Here is a 14,101-nt window from a genome sequence, read left to right as displayed (position 1 = left end):
CCCCTCAGTCACTGGGCAAAATAATGTATATTTATTAGAGATGCACCAATACCACTTTTTAACAAAATGAGTAGAGTACAAGTACTTTCATTTTGGTACTCACAGATATTGAGGACACATTACAGAGTACTCAACCCCGGTATCGGTACGATACCGATACTTGTAACGGCATCGGTGCATCCCAAGTGATTATCAAACGTTCGTTATTGATAAGAAATATGAACATTTATTTCATAGGTTCCTCACATATTTCTCATTTTTCAATTTTTTTTTTTTTGCAGATTCGTCAATAGTAATGAATCCTGATCTGTCATAATCGGTAAGTGAACAAGTATTTTACGAGAATGAGTAGAGTACTCAACCCCGGTATCGGTACCGATACCCAATACTGGTATCAGTATTGGTGCATTACTAATAATTATAATTTGATTAGACAGTCTATACCGTCAAACTTTTAGTGTTCTGGTAGCATAGATGTCATAAGAGATGACCACACATTATTTTTGTCAGCGCAAATATCAACAAGAAAAGTGAGACTATTTCTTGAAATCGAGTGGAATTTCAGGTAATTAAAAAGATAGACGATGGAATAAAGAGTTACAGTGGTGCAATGCCGCACAATGTTTTGAGGTTATGGGCATTTTCGAATCTGAATGACTAACTTCAAGCACTTGTGAGATTTTTTTTTCCTGTGTGTTAAAAAAAAAAAAAAAAAAAGAGCAAAATAATCCTTCAAAATCAGGAGCTCTCCCGCTGCCTCAAGTCCCCGCTGCAAATCTCCTCGTTTTCATTAGTGGCTTCTGTCAGCGCGGTTACTAAAATAGAAACCTCGGCGTCTGCTTCATTACCAACACAAAGGATGTTCTGTGTGCGCTGAGCAAATATGCAGGTCCTCGGTTATTCTTGGCTTCCGACACTCGTGTGAATCATTTCGACAAACGGCAGACAAGAACTGAACACACATGTTGTGTTGAACATCTGCTTGGAGAGTCTCCCAGAAGGAAAAACACTTTGGATGGGATTTTTAAAATAAGAAATAAGGTGATGCTGACTTAAATCAAATCTTGTTTGGGGCGACCTTTTTTAGGGTGGTTGTCAAAGTGGATTTCCTCCATGACCAAGGCAATTTTGTCTACTAAAAGGCTTTAGACTATCTGGGCATTGCTTTGTTGAGGCATACAACATTTCCTCCTTGAACCAAACAATTTACTTTCTTTACAATTAGATTCACACTGATTAAGCCAAACATTTTTTTTTTACTAAGGGACCGGATCTGAGATATTTATTTTTCATTTTTTGGAACCTACACGTGCAACCATTGTTGGTAAAATTGTCTATCATGACAAAACATCCCACAGAGAACAGCACAAAACATAGACTTAACAGCTTGCAGCAGCGTTTTAGTGGAATATTTTTCCTTTTTGGCTCAGCAGTTGAAACTTTCTCACAAGCCTATTGTGTCTCCGCACTGATGAAGAGCGATGAGGTCTTCAATAGTAATGACTTCCAATCAGGCTTCCTCACTTCAGATTTGCACAGACAGATGAGTGCTCATTTGTATTTTTCTCTCCTGCACTGTGGTTGTCAGACAGAGCAAAAGCAGTGCTTAACTTTGAGTCAATCTTCCACATTCTGTGATAAGACTCCTAAAGGTCCAGTGTGTAATATCTGACTTGATTTATGATTTTTTTTTTTTTTACATTGGTAAAAGCGTCATATACAGCCCATAAATACATTAATGAAAGTGCATAATCACAGTAGAATAAAAGTAATTTGGTTTCCCTACCCTTAATAATACGCATATTGCAAAGGTCTTGTCTCCGGTTAGCTGCCATCTTGCACCACCATATTTCTAAGGAAGCCCGGTGCGGACAATTCAGCCCACGTGACAGCTCTTTTCGTAATCAGGGTCAATGCTCATGTCCTCAAATAAACCAGCGAAGAAGACGGTGGAGGAGGTATCAAGGTGTGGGTGCGAAGGCCACTGTAGTTCACTGGCAAACTCAGGACGGGGAGGAAGAGTAAAACAATCTAAAAATGTAACCACTTGATGTCGCTGTTTCTTCTTCAAAATCTCCAAATATTACACGCTTAACCTTTAAAGCCTGCTCATACTGCCAGAGCAGAGAAGCGCACATGCCTATATGTGTGCACGGGTGGTGGATGCTGCAGGGGAGATCAGCTGCCGCACAGGTGACACTCGCCCACAAACGTTCACCTCGATACACTCCACACATTTGCCCGCCACGGTTTGTTTAGGTGTGGTAATTCCATGGATTTACCTCCCTACTGCTACGCGTGAGGAGCCCCAAATGTTTCCCTGTGACTGATTTAATTGGAGCTTACTGCCCATTACCAGCACGTTCCCCAGAGCTACATTTCTATGCTGTAGAAAATATCAGCTTTGGCATTAATTAGCTCAACAGCTCCTGCGCATGGAAACTGATCAGACACCGTTATTAGTTCTGCTACGGTCATTAGCAGGTAGAACTCAGAACTAGTGAAGTCCAGAGGCAGGAATCTTCTCCTGAGGGACGTCAACCTGTTCTCACTTCTAAAAACAATTTTTGTAATTGCAAGCACAGATTCTAATATCATAAATAGCGCATGAATCTCTGCAGATAACCACAGGTCTGCTAAAAAATATATTCCCGAACACACTGAATCGCAGTAGTTTAAAAGAAATGTGTTACTAATGCCAATACTAATGCTAGTGCTAATACTGATATCAATGTTAGAAGGACAAAATTGTGATATACAGTTTGGACACCCTTAAAATTTTACTCAACCCCAAATAAAGTAATTAAAAATAGACACTGAATATAAAATCTGAAACCATTTGATCAGAATTCTTTTCCTTCCATCTTGTTGTCCCCTCAATGTTCGTCACAGATGTCAAACATTTTATAAAAACCGCATAACACTCAAAGTACTTTTCTGCCAGATGAATACATTTTTTATTTTATTTTTTTTACATCTGTTACCTGTATCTGCTGAAGCATGTTCTTGAGCTGCACGAGGAACTCCTTGGCATCTTTAGCTTTTTCCGAAACGCCGTTTAGAGCCTGAGAGAGCTGACACTGCAGGAAACAGAAACAAAAAATCACTTTAGCATTTAGCATCATACATAGTTTTCATAAAGTTAAATAAAACAAGGACATGTAGTTGTAGTATCGGCATTTTAGGGCGTATTCACACCTGCCCTGTTTGGTTCGGACTAAACCAAAAAGGTTCCTGGTGCAGACTTTTTGGGCTAGTGTGAATACGAACCAGCGAACTCTGGTCCGGAGCAAACAACCGGTCCGAGACCTCGCCGGAGAGGTGGTGTCGGTTCGCTTCCAGACGAACCATGGTGCAGTTCGGTTGATGTCTGAAAGCGACCGCAACGTGGTTCGAACTAGCTCTGAAATCACACACTTTTTTTTTCTCTCTCTCCTTTTTTTTTTTTAAACGTTACAGGCTTCCGTAGCCACAGCCATTATGGGAACTACTGTTTTTGGTTAGCATAGTAGAAAGTTTAGTGGCACGTCGTAACACAAGTCATAGTTCAACGTGGAGTAATGAAGAGACGGTTTTTCGATGTTGCAAAATGGTAAACATCTCGTTTTTCCTGCAAACGCTTGTAACTGTCTCGGGGGGTCATTAAGCGCACAACGAGTGCAGCACGCGTGAGCTCCATGATTGTTTACTTCCCGTATTTTACCGTGTTACCCCGCCCCAGACCTTTTCCTCCAATGATTGAACAATCTTTGCACACATTTGGGTTTCTTGTCAAATCCTGGGACTCTTGCGAAAAATTACAACGTGAAAAGGAACCGCACCAAACCAAAAAAGATACATTGTATTTTGGTCCGGACCAAAGAAAGCAAATTAAGGACTTTCCTGGTGTGAATGTGCCCTTATTTTCTCGGGTCCTGGTTTATTTTTGCAGCTCTGCGGTCTGTTTTGTCTGATTGTTTCCCCCGCCCTGATTAGTTTCACCTGTGTCTCATGCCCTTTTGTCACGCTATTCTCCATTTGCAACCTTTATAACACGAGTTTGGTTTCTTTTCTTGAGAAACTTTTTTTTTTTTGTCTGATTATTGCCAGCTTTCGCCTCCCCCTGGATACTAATGCTTGTTCCTGCAAAAAAAATTCTCTTTGGCCTCAGGACACAACACACAAGCTAAATACCTGATAAAAACCTATGAAGAAATAAGTCACATTCAGTGGGAATGATGGGAGGATACAGGGGAAAGGTTACATGACCTAGATACTAAAAAGGGGTGCCGACAACAGCTGCCACATTAGTTATTGTTTAAGCCGTCCTTTGTTAGGAATGACCACAGCTGACGGTATGGAGGACCTCTCATTGGCAATTTCTCCTGGCTACTGGGACCTTGAGTCTCTGACCTGGTGGCAACTTCCTGAGAGCACATTGGAGGGGTTGAGGAGCAATCTGATGGTTTGACACAGAGGCTTTCCGGCTGTCGCGCGCTATTGAATGTCAACATACTCTCAGTCAAGGATTTACGGACAGAGGTGGCAAAAGTATTCACATTCTGGACTTAAGTGAAAGCATGAATACACTGATTCAACTCCTTTACTTAGGTTCAAGTAAGAAAGTACAGGTTCTGAAATGTAGTTGAGTAAAAACAAAGTTTATTTAAAAAAAAAAAAAAAAAACTCCATTAGCGAAACAATACATTTGGTTTTTAATTTTCTTTTTTCTTTTTCAAATGCAGCACAAGCAAACTGTAATCACTGAGAGTGACATTAACAAAATCATTCATTTTCATTTTCCTTTGTACTGAAAACAGCACAATGACCCCAAAGCAGAGGTACTCTGAAAATAATCATTTTCAGAGTACCTAAAATATGATCCACTTTTTATTCTAACTACAGAGCAGAGTTGAAATTGCTCCACTTCATCAACAACTATAATAATAGCTGAAATAATTTGAACAGAATTTGTGTCTTTTAAACACAAACGTACTGAGCATGTTCTGCCAATGTAAAAAGTAGAAGGTACAGATATTTGTGTACAAACTTCAGGAGTAAAAGTTAAAGCCAAAAGTCAAAAAATAAATAAATAGTGAAGTACTGCTGGTCTGGTTCAAACTGGGATCTTCTCTACTTTTTGCCACCATGACTTGACCTAGAAGGCCTCCTCCTACTGCTTCCCTGCCACCACATCACCTTGGTCTGCCTTGCTGCCAGGCCCATTTCTCAAGGGATCGGTGTCTTACCCAAGGACACTTCAACAGGTTGGATACTTGGACTCAAACATCAATCATCAGCCCTTCAATCATCAGGCAGCCGGCTTTACCAACTGAGCCACAACGGTCCCAAAGCCCCCAAATAACCTGCATTAACCTGTCTGCATTACCTGCTGATGAGAGCGGGGAATTTGATTAAATGTCTAAATTCGGGCTGCGGGGCAAGCGTTCATTTTGTGGAGGCACTAATCTTATTCCACTACTCACACATGATTTAGTCAGACATGCAATTGAAGCACTGTGCAAGATACTGAGCACTTCACAAAACAGACCTACAGGGTTGTTGTTGTTGTTGTTGTTGTTTGTTTTTTTTTTAATTCTGTGTAGTCATGCTACAGCTGGAAAATAACGGATGAGGAGCAGCATAGAAAATGACCAGGTGTCTGAAGTTCCATATGTCTCAGTCCGGCACCTGCTCTTTTTGATTACAAAAACCTCTGCTTCCCTCTCTGCACAATTCAAAATCCCTTTATTTTGATGTTTTTTCTTTCCATTCTTCAAAGTGGAACGATATTGGTTTGCTTCCGGACTAAATCAAGGACACTGGAAACAAATAAAGGCAAAGGCCACTCTACATACTGTACATATAGCACATTCTCAGTAGGCTGGATAGTCCATGCATAATGTTAACAATAATTACCCATGTGGTCATTACAGCACAGCACATTTGGAATTGTTTTGGTTGATGTATTAGAAATTGCTATATTTTGAGAGAAAAAAAACGGAATTTTGAAAAATATTGCATACGATCAAAAATAAAAGACACATGCGGTACAATGCACACAAAATAAACAGTCACTACGATAAGGGAATGCTTCTGGCTGAGCGAAAGAGATATAACTCGCATCGCTCACAACACACTTGGAAAAGCCAAAGATCCTGTTTGCCTCATGACGAATGCCAGCCTTTATGTCTGTAATCCCTGATTCGCAGCCGAGTCGAGGTTATCGCAGCCATCGGCAGAGCTGGCAGTCGCCAACAAAAAGGCAAGAAAGGTATCATTATTAATAACAAAGGCAATGGGATGATCTCATTGTTCGCACACGCACACAGTCTTCATAACAACAGACAATGTGTGTGCGTGTGTGTGTGTGAGATCAGAGATACAGAAGCAGGTGGGGAAACGAGGGTGTGGCCACTGTGGGCCAGATCCATCACAGCTTGGCATTCGTTTAGCTGTGGTTGCGTTGCCTTGGTCCTGTCTTTTCATATTTACTAGTGATTGATGAACACAGACACACAGAAAGACACACACACATACACACACATTTAGACCCACAAGGAGGAGGAGCGAGGAGGAGACAGCACAGTTTGAAACCGTCCTTTTGTTCTCAGGACATCACAGTCTGAGGGGCCGAGCAGCTGTGTTTGCTGGCCGCGTTCATCCCAATGGAAGGACTGCAGTTTTACTTCTTGCACCAGTAGTAGTAGGCAGTGTTGCTGGGATCACTCCATGAAAGTAATCCAACTAATGATTACTTTTTTTTTTTTTTTAAGTAATCGAATTACTTCTTTAACTACTTTGTTTCATAAGTAATCAATTACTAATTACTTTAGTTAAAAAAAAAAAAGATAAAGTAACAGTTGAGAACGTCTTGTTTCCTGCACATAAAGCACAACGAACCACAATATTCTTTGATTTAGACGAGATGAACTCAAACGCAATCACTGTTTTTTTTTTTTTTTCTTTTGCCGCCACCATTGTACATCAATGACGTTGCATGCACGGCTGCATCACTAATCTGCCACATCATTGTTTTCCTAAATTTCAGACCTTTTGTGGATGATAAGGTGTTTTTTTTTTTAGCTTGCAAAATATTTCAGAAAAGTAATGGAATCGTTACTTGGTCAAGTAATTATCATATAATTACCAGTTTTGCTGCAGTGATCCTGTTACATTACTCGTTTCTAAAAAAAAAAAAAAAAGTAGTTTCGTTACAGTAGTGGATTACTTAGTAATAGATTACTCGCCAACACTATATATCAGTGAATTGCAGATTTCGAGGTTATAACTCCCTAATAACATTTTTTCCCCCGAAAAAGATTGGGATAAACACATTTTGATCTGCACTCGAGAGCCAGTTAGATTAAAGATTAGATTCTACATGATGTATTTCTGTGCAATTCACTTCTTCAATAATGCATTTTACATTTTCTTCAAAAGACGATCCATCCAAAGGCATTCTTTTCAAACAGAGACAGAACACGAGTTCTCTTGATCAACGCTCGTTCGAGCAAGTTTTCCAGGCGGCCAGCGGAGTCGGCGCTCAAATAAGAACACAGTAACCGATGATGCCGATTAGTTTCATTTGACCCATTCGAATTGTAAGAAAATTGACTTAAATGAGTCAAATTTCTCTGTCAAAATCTGTTGTCGTTAATCCTTTTGCATTGCATTACTCCGCGGCTGAGTAAAAAAGTAGTTTGATTACAGTAGTGGGTTACTTAGTAATAGATTGCTCGCCAACAGTGGCAGTAGTGGTGGTCATAAAACTGTGAAAGAGTGCTGAAGCAGGGGATTCCAGGACTTTATGTCTCACCGTCCTTAATTTCTTCCTGCCCGCCGGCTTGCTTCCTGTTTCTTTCTTTTTTTCTCCCTCTGGGCCACTGAATCACGTAGTCGCTGGATGTTAATGGACAACCAGGGTGATTTCCACTGCCGGATCAAATGAGTTCATGGCGGCTAAACGCCGAATTGTAACAAGCAAACGTAACAACGTTTTTTTTTTTAATCTCGTTTAACAGACGACTGTCATAAGTTTCTCCCCCCCCCCCCCCCCCCCCGGCAGGAATGGTGGACGTTGAAATCTGCCGTGCGCGTGCGCCGCATCCTCCGCATGCATATAATCCCCTCTCTTATCTCTGCAATAACCTCCCGCCACCCCTCCATCCACTACCACCACCGCCACCGCTGCCACACACACACACACACACACACTGCGATCTTATCTCCCTAGCGCCCTCCCCTTGCGCACGTGCCGTCCGGAGTCAGGAGGACGGATGCGCAGAGGTCACGGCTCGCGAATCAAACCAACCCCTTCCGCGGCGCTCCGACACTGCTGCCATCTGGCCCGGCAAGCTGTCCGGCCTCTTCTGTGAATGCGCATGTGTGTGTGTGTGTGTGTGTGTGTGTGTGTGTGTGTGTGTGTGTGTGTGTGTGTGTGTGTGTTTGCTTGCGCGCGTGTCAGAGTGTTTGCGCTCGCACGCCAAGATGTTAACGAGGGGATGACGAATGTGCCAGCCGCCCCCCCCCCGCAACCCCGAACCACCCCGCCCACCCCGCCCACCCCCTCCTTGTTTGCCCGATTCTTAATCTTTTTAACTGCGGCTCGGCTCACCAGAGCTACACACCTTCCACTCATTCATCCATTGATTTCCTTAGTCCGTCTGCGGGGAGCTAAAGGCGGCACATTGACGTTGATTTTGGAGAGTCATCGTATTTCTTCCTCGTCACTCTTTGTTTGTTTCTGCGTTAAACGTCTGCCACTCCAATAAAGGAAAACAGAAAGAAAAAAAACACATGCCAAAAACACAAACTTGACATCTATCCCTCCCTCAGTCCGGTCATGGCCAGAATGTCACCAATGATATGATAAAACCGCTCAAGAGGTAGCTCCTGAAACCACCCACCAATCATAGACATTCAGAGACAATTCTGCTTGTCATTATGGCCTCAAAGGACAGGGGGGGGGGGAGAAAGAAAAGGGAAAAAAAAAAAGAAATAGACACTTGAAAAGCTCTGAAGTTGATGCTATTAATCCAACCGCTTTGAGGAAAATTCGGTTCGAGCCTGGTGAGTGTGCAAACACCTGTTAACAAAGAGAACGTTTCTTGCAGAAACACAATTTTCATCATACGAAATAAAGTATTGTTTTTGTTTGTACTTTTTATAAATAAACCAAGTGCCAAATAGTTGATTCAAGGCGTTCTCGTTTTGATAGAAATCTGAGCAGCCTTTCAGACACTCGGTGCATATGCATATATATGTATGTATGTCTATGTACCATAGACATAGACATAGACATACATATATATGTATGTGTATATATATAGATAGATATAGATATATATGTATATACATAGATATGTGTATATATACTGTGTATATATATATGTATATATATATATATATATATATATATATATATACACATACATACACATACATATGAGAACCTTCTGAGGGGAGGAATATCCACTTCCACTTTTATTGTATTGCGATACACTTACACACTTTAATTAACGTATTTATGGGCAGTCTGTTCAGCTTTTACGACTATAAAAATCATAAATCAAGCCACATTTTACGTACTGGATCTTCAAAGTGACTCTGGAGAGAACGAAAACCAAAGCTTCACCTGTCTATGTGCATAGAGGAAGCTACATAACGTTGCAAGGCACCAGCTCAGAAAAATATATATTTTATATACATTGGCCATTTTGACGTCGAAATAAATTGCATTCGTTTGAACTAAGACGTGCGAAAAAGCGACACACACACACACACACACACACACTCACACACCGCAATACCAGGTTCTAAATTTGGCTGCAGCTATGATGTGTCAACCTACAGTCAACCCCAAAGTGAAATTGTGTGTCAGAGTGACAAAAAAAAAACCTGACAAATCTGTCCCGAGGGGGAGGAAGACCAGCGAGTCACTGCAGAGATTTAGAACCAAACGAGAAACACACGCAAAAGAAACTTCAAATTCAAGCATCTGCACTACAGAAACGGACATTGAGAGATCTCTTCTTGTTTTTTTGGCCGTCCTTTGTTTCTTTTGTTCTCCTCCCCTTGACCTTTGCTCATCCTTTGTTACCCCTCCAAACGAGAGCGCCGCTTTTCACCGGGGCCGCCGTCGGCGCCGCCACTCTCGGAGACGAGCGCTATTATCTCATTACCTTATTACGGCGGCGGCGTCAAAGGAGGAGAGCACATTCGGGTGCGTGACATTTGGAGGGACCCGTGACATTCACGGAGGTGCCGGCGTGTTTGATCGCGGATCGTGTCTCAGCTCGGCAAACGGCAAAGTGGCTGCCGGGGAGCCGGAGCGGAGAGCAGGGTGAGAATTCGAACCTCTGCAAAGCTCTCGGCTAAAGTGGCGTCACTGCAGACGCTGTGCACTGCCTTTTAAAATTTTGTGGTATGATGAGGAAGTATACTGCTGTTTTTAGGGATGGGCGATATGGACTAAAAATTTTTATCACGATCATTCCTGGTATTTATTGCGATACCGATAAAAGTGACGATAAAAAATATGAAACAATTCAACTCCATCTTTTGGGATTTTTTTTGAAACCGCACATTTTCGAAACTGCACTTGAAAAAAAAAAACATGTTTACACGAAGCCGTATTTAAAAAAAAAACAAAAAACATGTTTACACAAAGCCGTATTTCAAATTAAAAAAACACGTTTACACAAAGCCGTATTAAAAAAAATAAATAAAAAAAAATCCAGTTTACACGGATACGCTGGAAACGACTAAAAATGGTGCAGTACCTATGCCCCGCCTGGTGTGGCGCCGCAAGTTTATTCCCTGAAGGCGGAAGAGGTCGAAGAAGAAGCGCGCCGTGTTTAAAGAAGCAGTAGCGCGCGTTAAAAACAAGCGCCACAGAGAACAGAAAGAAAGACGGTGTGGATAAACGACAGAGTTGAACGTCTGCTTCGTCATTAACAGGAGTTTATCGTTATTCCTGCGAGATGACATATTCTTACCGCGGTGTGTTTTTTTGACAATTTATTTCGCCCGGTCCCTAGCTGTTATTGGAATGAGCGACATTCAAACGTGCAAGTTGAAATGTGCCACATTTCAGTGGGGTTGCAGGAAACATTGAAGAAAGACCCTTTAAAACCCGAATTGCAACATTTAAAACGAGCCAACCAAATTCCTTCCCTTCAAGCGGAGCCAGGTGAGTGAGTTCATTAAGTTCGTGAATCTCAGCTCTCGCTGAAGGCGGATAGATTAGAGCTCATTTAAAAAAAAGTTATTGACTCATTCATTCAGTCATACCATGTTCATTATTCACCGTAACGATTAACATTTGTGCATTGGGGATTGAAAACAGAAGGGCAAAATATCTAAAGTGCAAAAAAAAGTGCAAGGCTAGAGCAACATGAGACGCAGTGTTATTTATTGTACAGTGCAAAGAAGTTCTCTTTCAAGGGTTTTCCATAACACATATGTCATGTGTGTTCCGGAGAGAAGGATATATCATTACTGCCACACGAACCCCATTTCTGCATTGGGAGGTCAGTTCTTTTGATTTTATAAGCTAGTATCCCACATACAGCCCTGTCTGTGCCATGGCCAAAGCACTGGATGCAAATGTTGGCAGCAGAATACAGCTGGCCGGTTCTCTTTGTTGAAGTTCAGTAAGATTCGAATCGACTCTGGAGACACTGCAGGTCCGCCGCAGCCCACAGCAAAACATCAAGTAAATCCCAAATTGCTCAGAAAACGCTAATGGTAAAATGATAATGTGATAAAGAACACAAAAAAAAAAAACACAAATTGTGCACAATAGATGCCAAAAAAATCGCAATCAATGTGCCGCAACCTTTTCACAAAATCTGTTTCTATGTAACAAAGTATTGATTTCACCTTGAGTCAAAACACTCATCTCAATTAAGCTCTACCATCATCCAAAAAAACCTCCAAAACCAGTTCCTGTGATTTGTCGCCTTAAAGGCCGACTGTTGGGCCGAGGATGCAGACGACACGGAGGACGCCGCCATGGAACAATGGGGCGGCTCTCGCGCGTTAAGCTGTCAGCTGGGATACGGATGATGGTGCTGTTGACCTTGTCAAAATGACACCCAGGGGACCAAGAGAAGAGATCGACCCCCCCGCCCCCCACATCCACCCTTTCCATTGTGAGGCTTCTCCTCCATTTGCATTCACGGGCCTCCGCACTTTGACCTCCGTCTCTGCCGCTTGCCGTTGCGCAGTCTCAACTCGGATCCCGACTAATTCAACATTTTAACGTTTTAAAGTAAGATCTTTTCAAATTTTTTTTTTAGCCGGCTGAGTTCCTTCGAGAAGAATCCTGTCTTGCGGATAAACTGTGCGCGAGACGTGCAGAGCGACGCACTCTGGAGCTTTCCCCCTCACTTAGTCTCCTAAATGGCCTACAATTAATCGGCTTAGTCCCACTCGAGACTTCCATGTGCAAAATTCCATGGGGCAAATATGACTCGTCGGCCGTGGCTGAAATCACCCACTCGTCCCCTACTTTCTTTACAGGGAGTTACAGTATATGTAGCTAACTATATAGTGCGCTCATTAGCCAAATTAAAAAAAAAAAAAAAAAACTTCCGGACGCTATTTTTGGCACCGCTAATGACGTCATAAAGGTCACATTATTAAAACATATCCCGTCGGCAGGTGGTAATAGATAAATTAATAAATAAATATGTGAGTTCATTTACACCTATATATGCATTTTGGTGACAAGTACGTATTATACCAGCGGTTCTCAACTGGTGGGGTCTCAGGAACCACATTTTTTTTTCCTCAAAATGAAGTCGAAAGCCAAATTTATTCGGCTAGCCCTCTCTCTATCATGTCTAGTGAATGAATTATTGACATTATTGAATTGAATTGTGTGTCCTGCAAAAAATAAATTCCCAACATTTTCTCTCTATACTTATATATTGGAAAAACCTCTTTAAAAAAAAAAGAAAAAGAAAAAAAAAACCTCCCATGAAGCTGCGACCCAGTCAAAACAGCTCCAAGACCAACTTTTGGGTCGCGACCCACCAGTTGAGAAACAATGTATTATACTCTATTTTTACCTATGGGTAAGTGTGAGCGCAATGCATGATGGGATATTTTAGTGACCAACGGATGTACACTACTTTCAGCGATGCATTGTGGGATTACATTGAGTAGATACTACATAGTGAATACCGATGTTCACACAGGATTTGGACACCACTACAAAACAGCGTATTCCCCGTATAGTGGGTTGGTGGGGGGGGCGATTTCGGACACAGCCGTGATTCTTTTCATTTTTTTGATGCTTGCCGCTGTGATATTTCGAGGCCTCAGCAGAAGAGCGAGGAGTCCAAGTCAATCGGAGGCAGAACCGGAGGGTGACTTTTGCCAACAAGCAGCCAGTCCCTGATAAGAAGGAGCGGTCACGGTCGCCCTCACAGCCTCCGCTCAGCGCAGAGACCCGCGTAGCACATTTACACTCTGCTAATCCATTCACGTTTTGATATTTTTTTGAGGAATAAATCACCCAATTTCCCTGGAAACAATTGGTACACGTTTGCACGCGCTGGGTAAAACGGACAAACAAAAGAAAGCTTGCGCACTCGTGCTGACATTCAGCCGAGTGTGCGGCTCCCAATTTGAAATTACACATAATCATAAAATAATTATTTTAGGAGACACAATCGCATTTGCGACATATTATACCATGCAACAGATAATGTACAGGTTGAAGAAGAATCATAAGCTTCTAAAAAGATAAATTGTGTCTAAGATATTTGAAGCTGCCTTTAAAAACCTTTTGTTTCTCAAATAATGCTGCAAATGATTGAAAATGTGTTCATAAAAATAAAGTAGAAAGGAAGGAAGAGCGTTATGATCAATTCCTGTTTTACAAAAAAAAAATACAAAGCGTCCACGTTAACTGATTAACTGAATCATAATTTGCAGGCTTGACTGTCCAGAGGACAATTGCCATAATGCTTATAACGGCTACATCGATAAGCGACTTTGTACAGGAGACTAAAGTACATCAACAGAACAATCAGTTTTTTTCCCCCTCAGTCTGCTCAGTCAACTGCTACAGTATTAGTGTTTCACATCTGGCATCTGCTGGAGGTCA

At 41.7% G+C, this 14,101-nt stretch overlaps 1 protein-coding gene across 1 annotated transcript in view; it reads right to left on the bottom strand.

Annotated features, from left to right (window-relative positions):
* The window catches only part of trim67 (tripartite motif containing 67), a 45,887-nt gene that overhangs the window by 19,305 nt on the left and 12,481 nt on the right, over positions 1-14,101 (bottom strand). Inside the window, exon 2 of the mRNA XM_076037541.1 lies at positions 2,985-3,080. Coding sequence (XP_075893656.1) covers positions 2,985-3,080 — 96 coding nt within the window. The remainder of the gene's footprint in view (positions 1-2,984; positions 3,081-14,101) is intronic.

The sequence above is a fragment of the Nelusetta ayraudi genome, unplaced genomic scaffold, assembly GCF_046127955.1.
Source record: "Nelusetta ayraudi isolate G7.1 ecotype Tasmania unplaced genomic scaffold, CSIRO-AGI_Nayr_v1 ptg000052l, whole genome shotgun sequence".
NCBI lineage: Eukaryota > Metazoa > Chordata > Actinopteri > Tetraodontiformes > Monacanthidae > Nelusetta > Nelusetta ayraudi.
The sequence above is the reverse complement of the archived record's forward strand: the minus strand, read 5'-3'. Positions and strand labels throughout refer to the sequence as shown.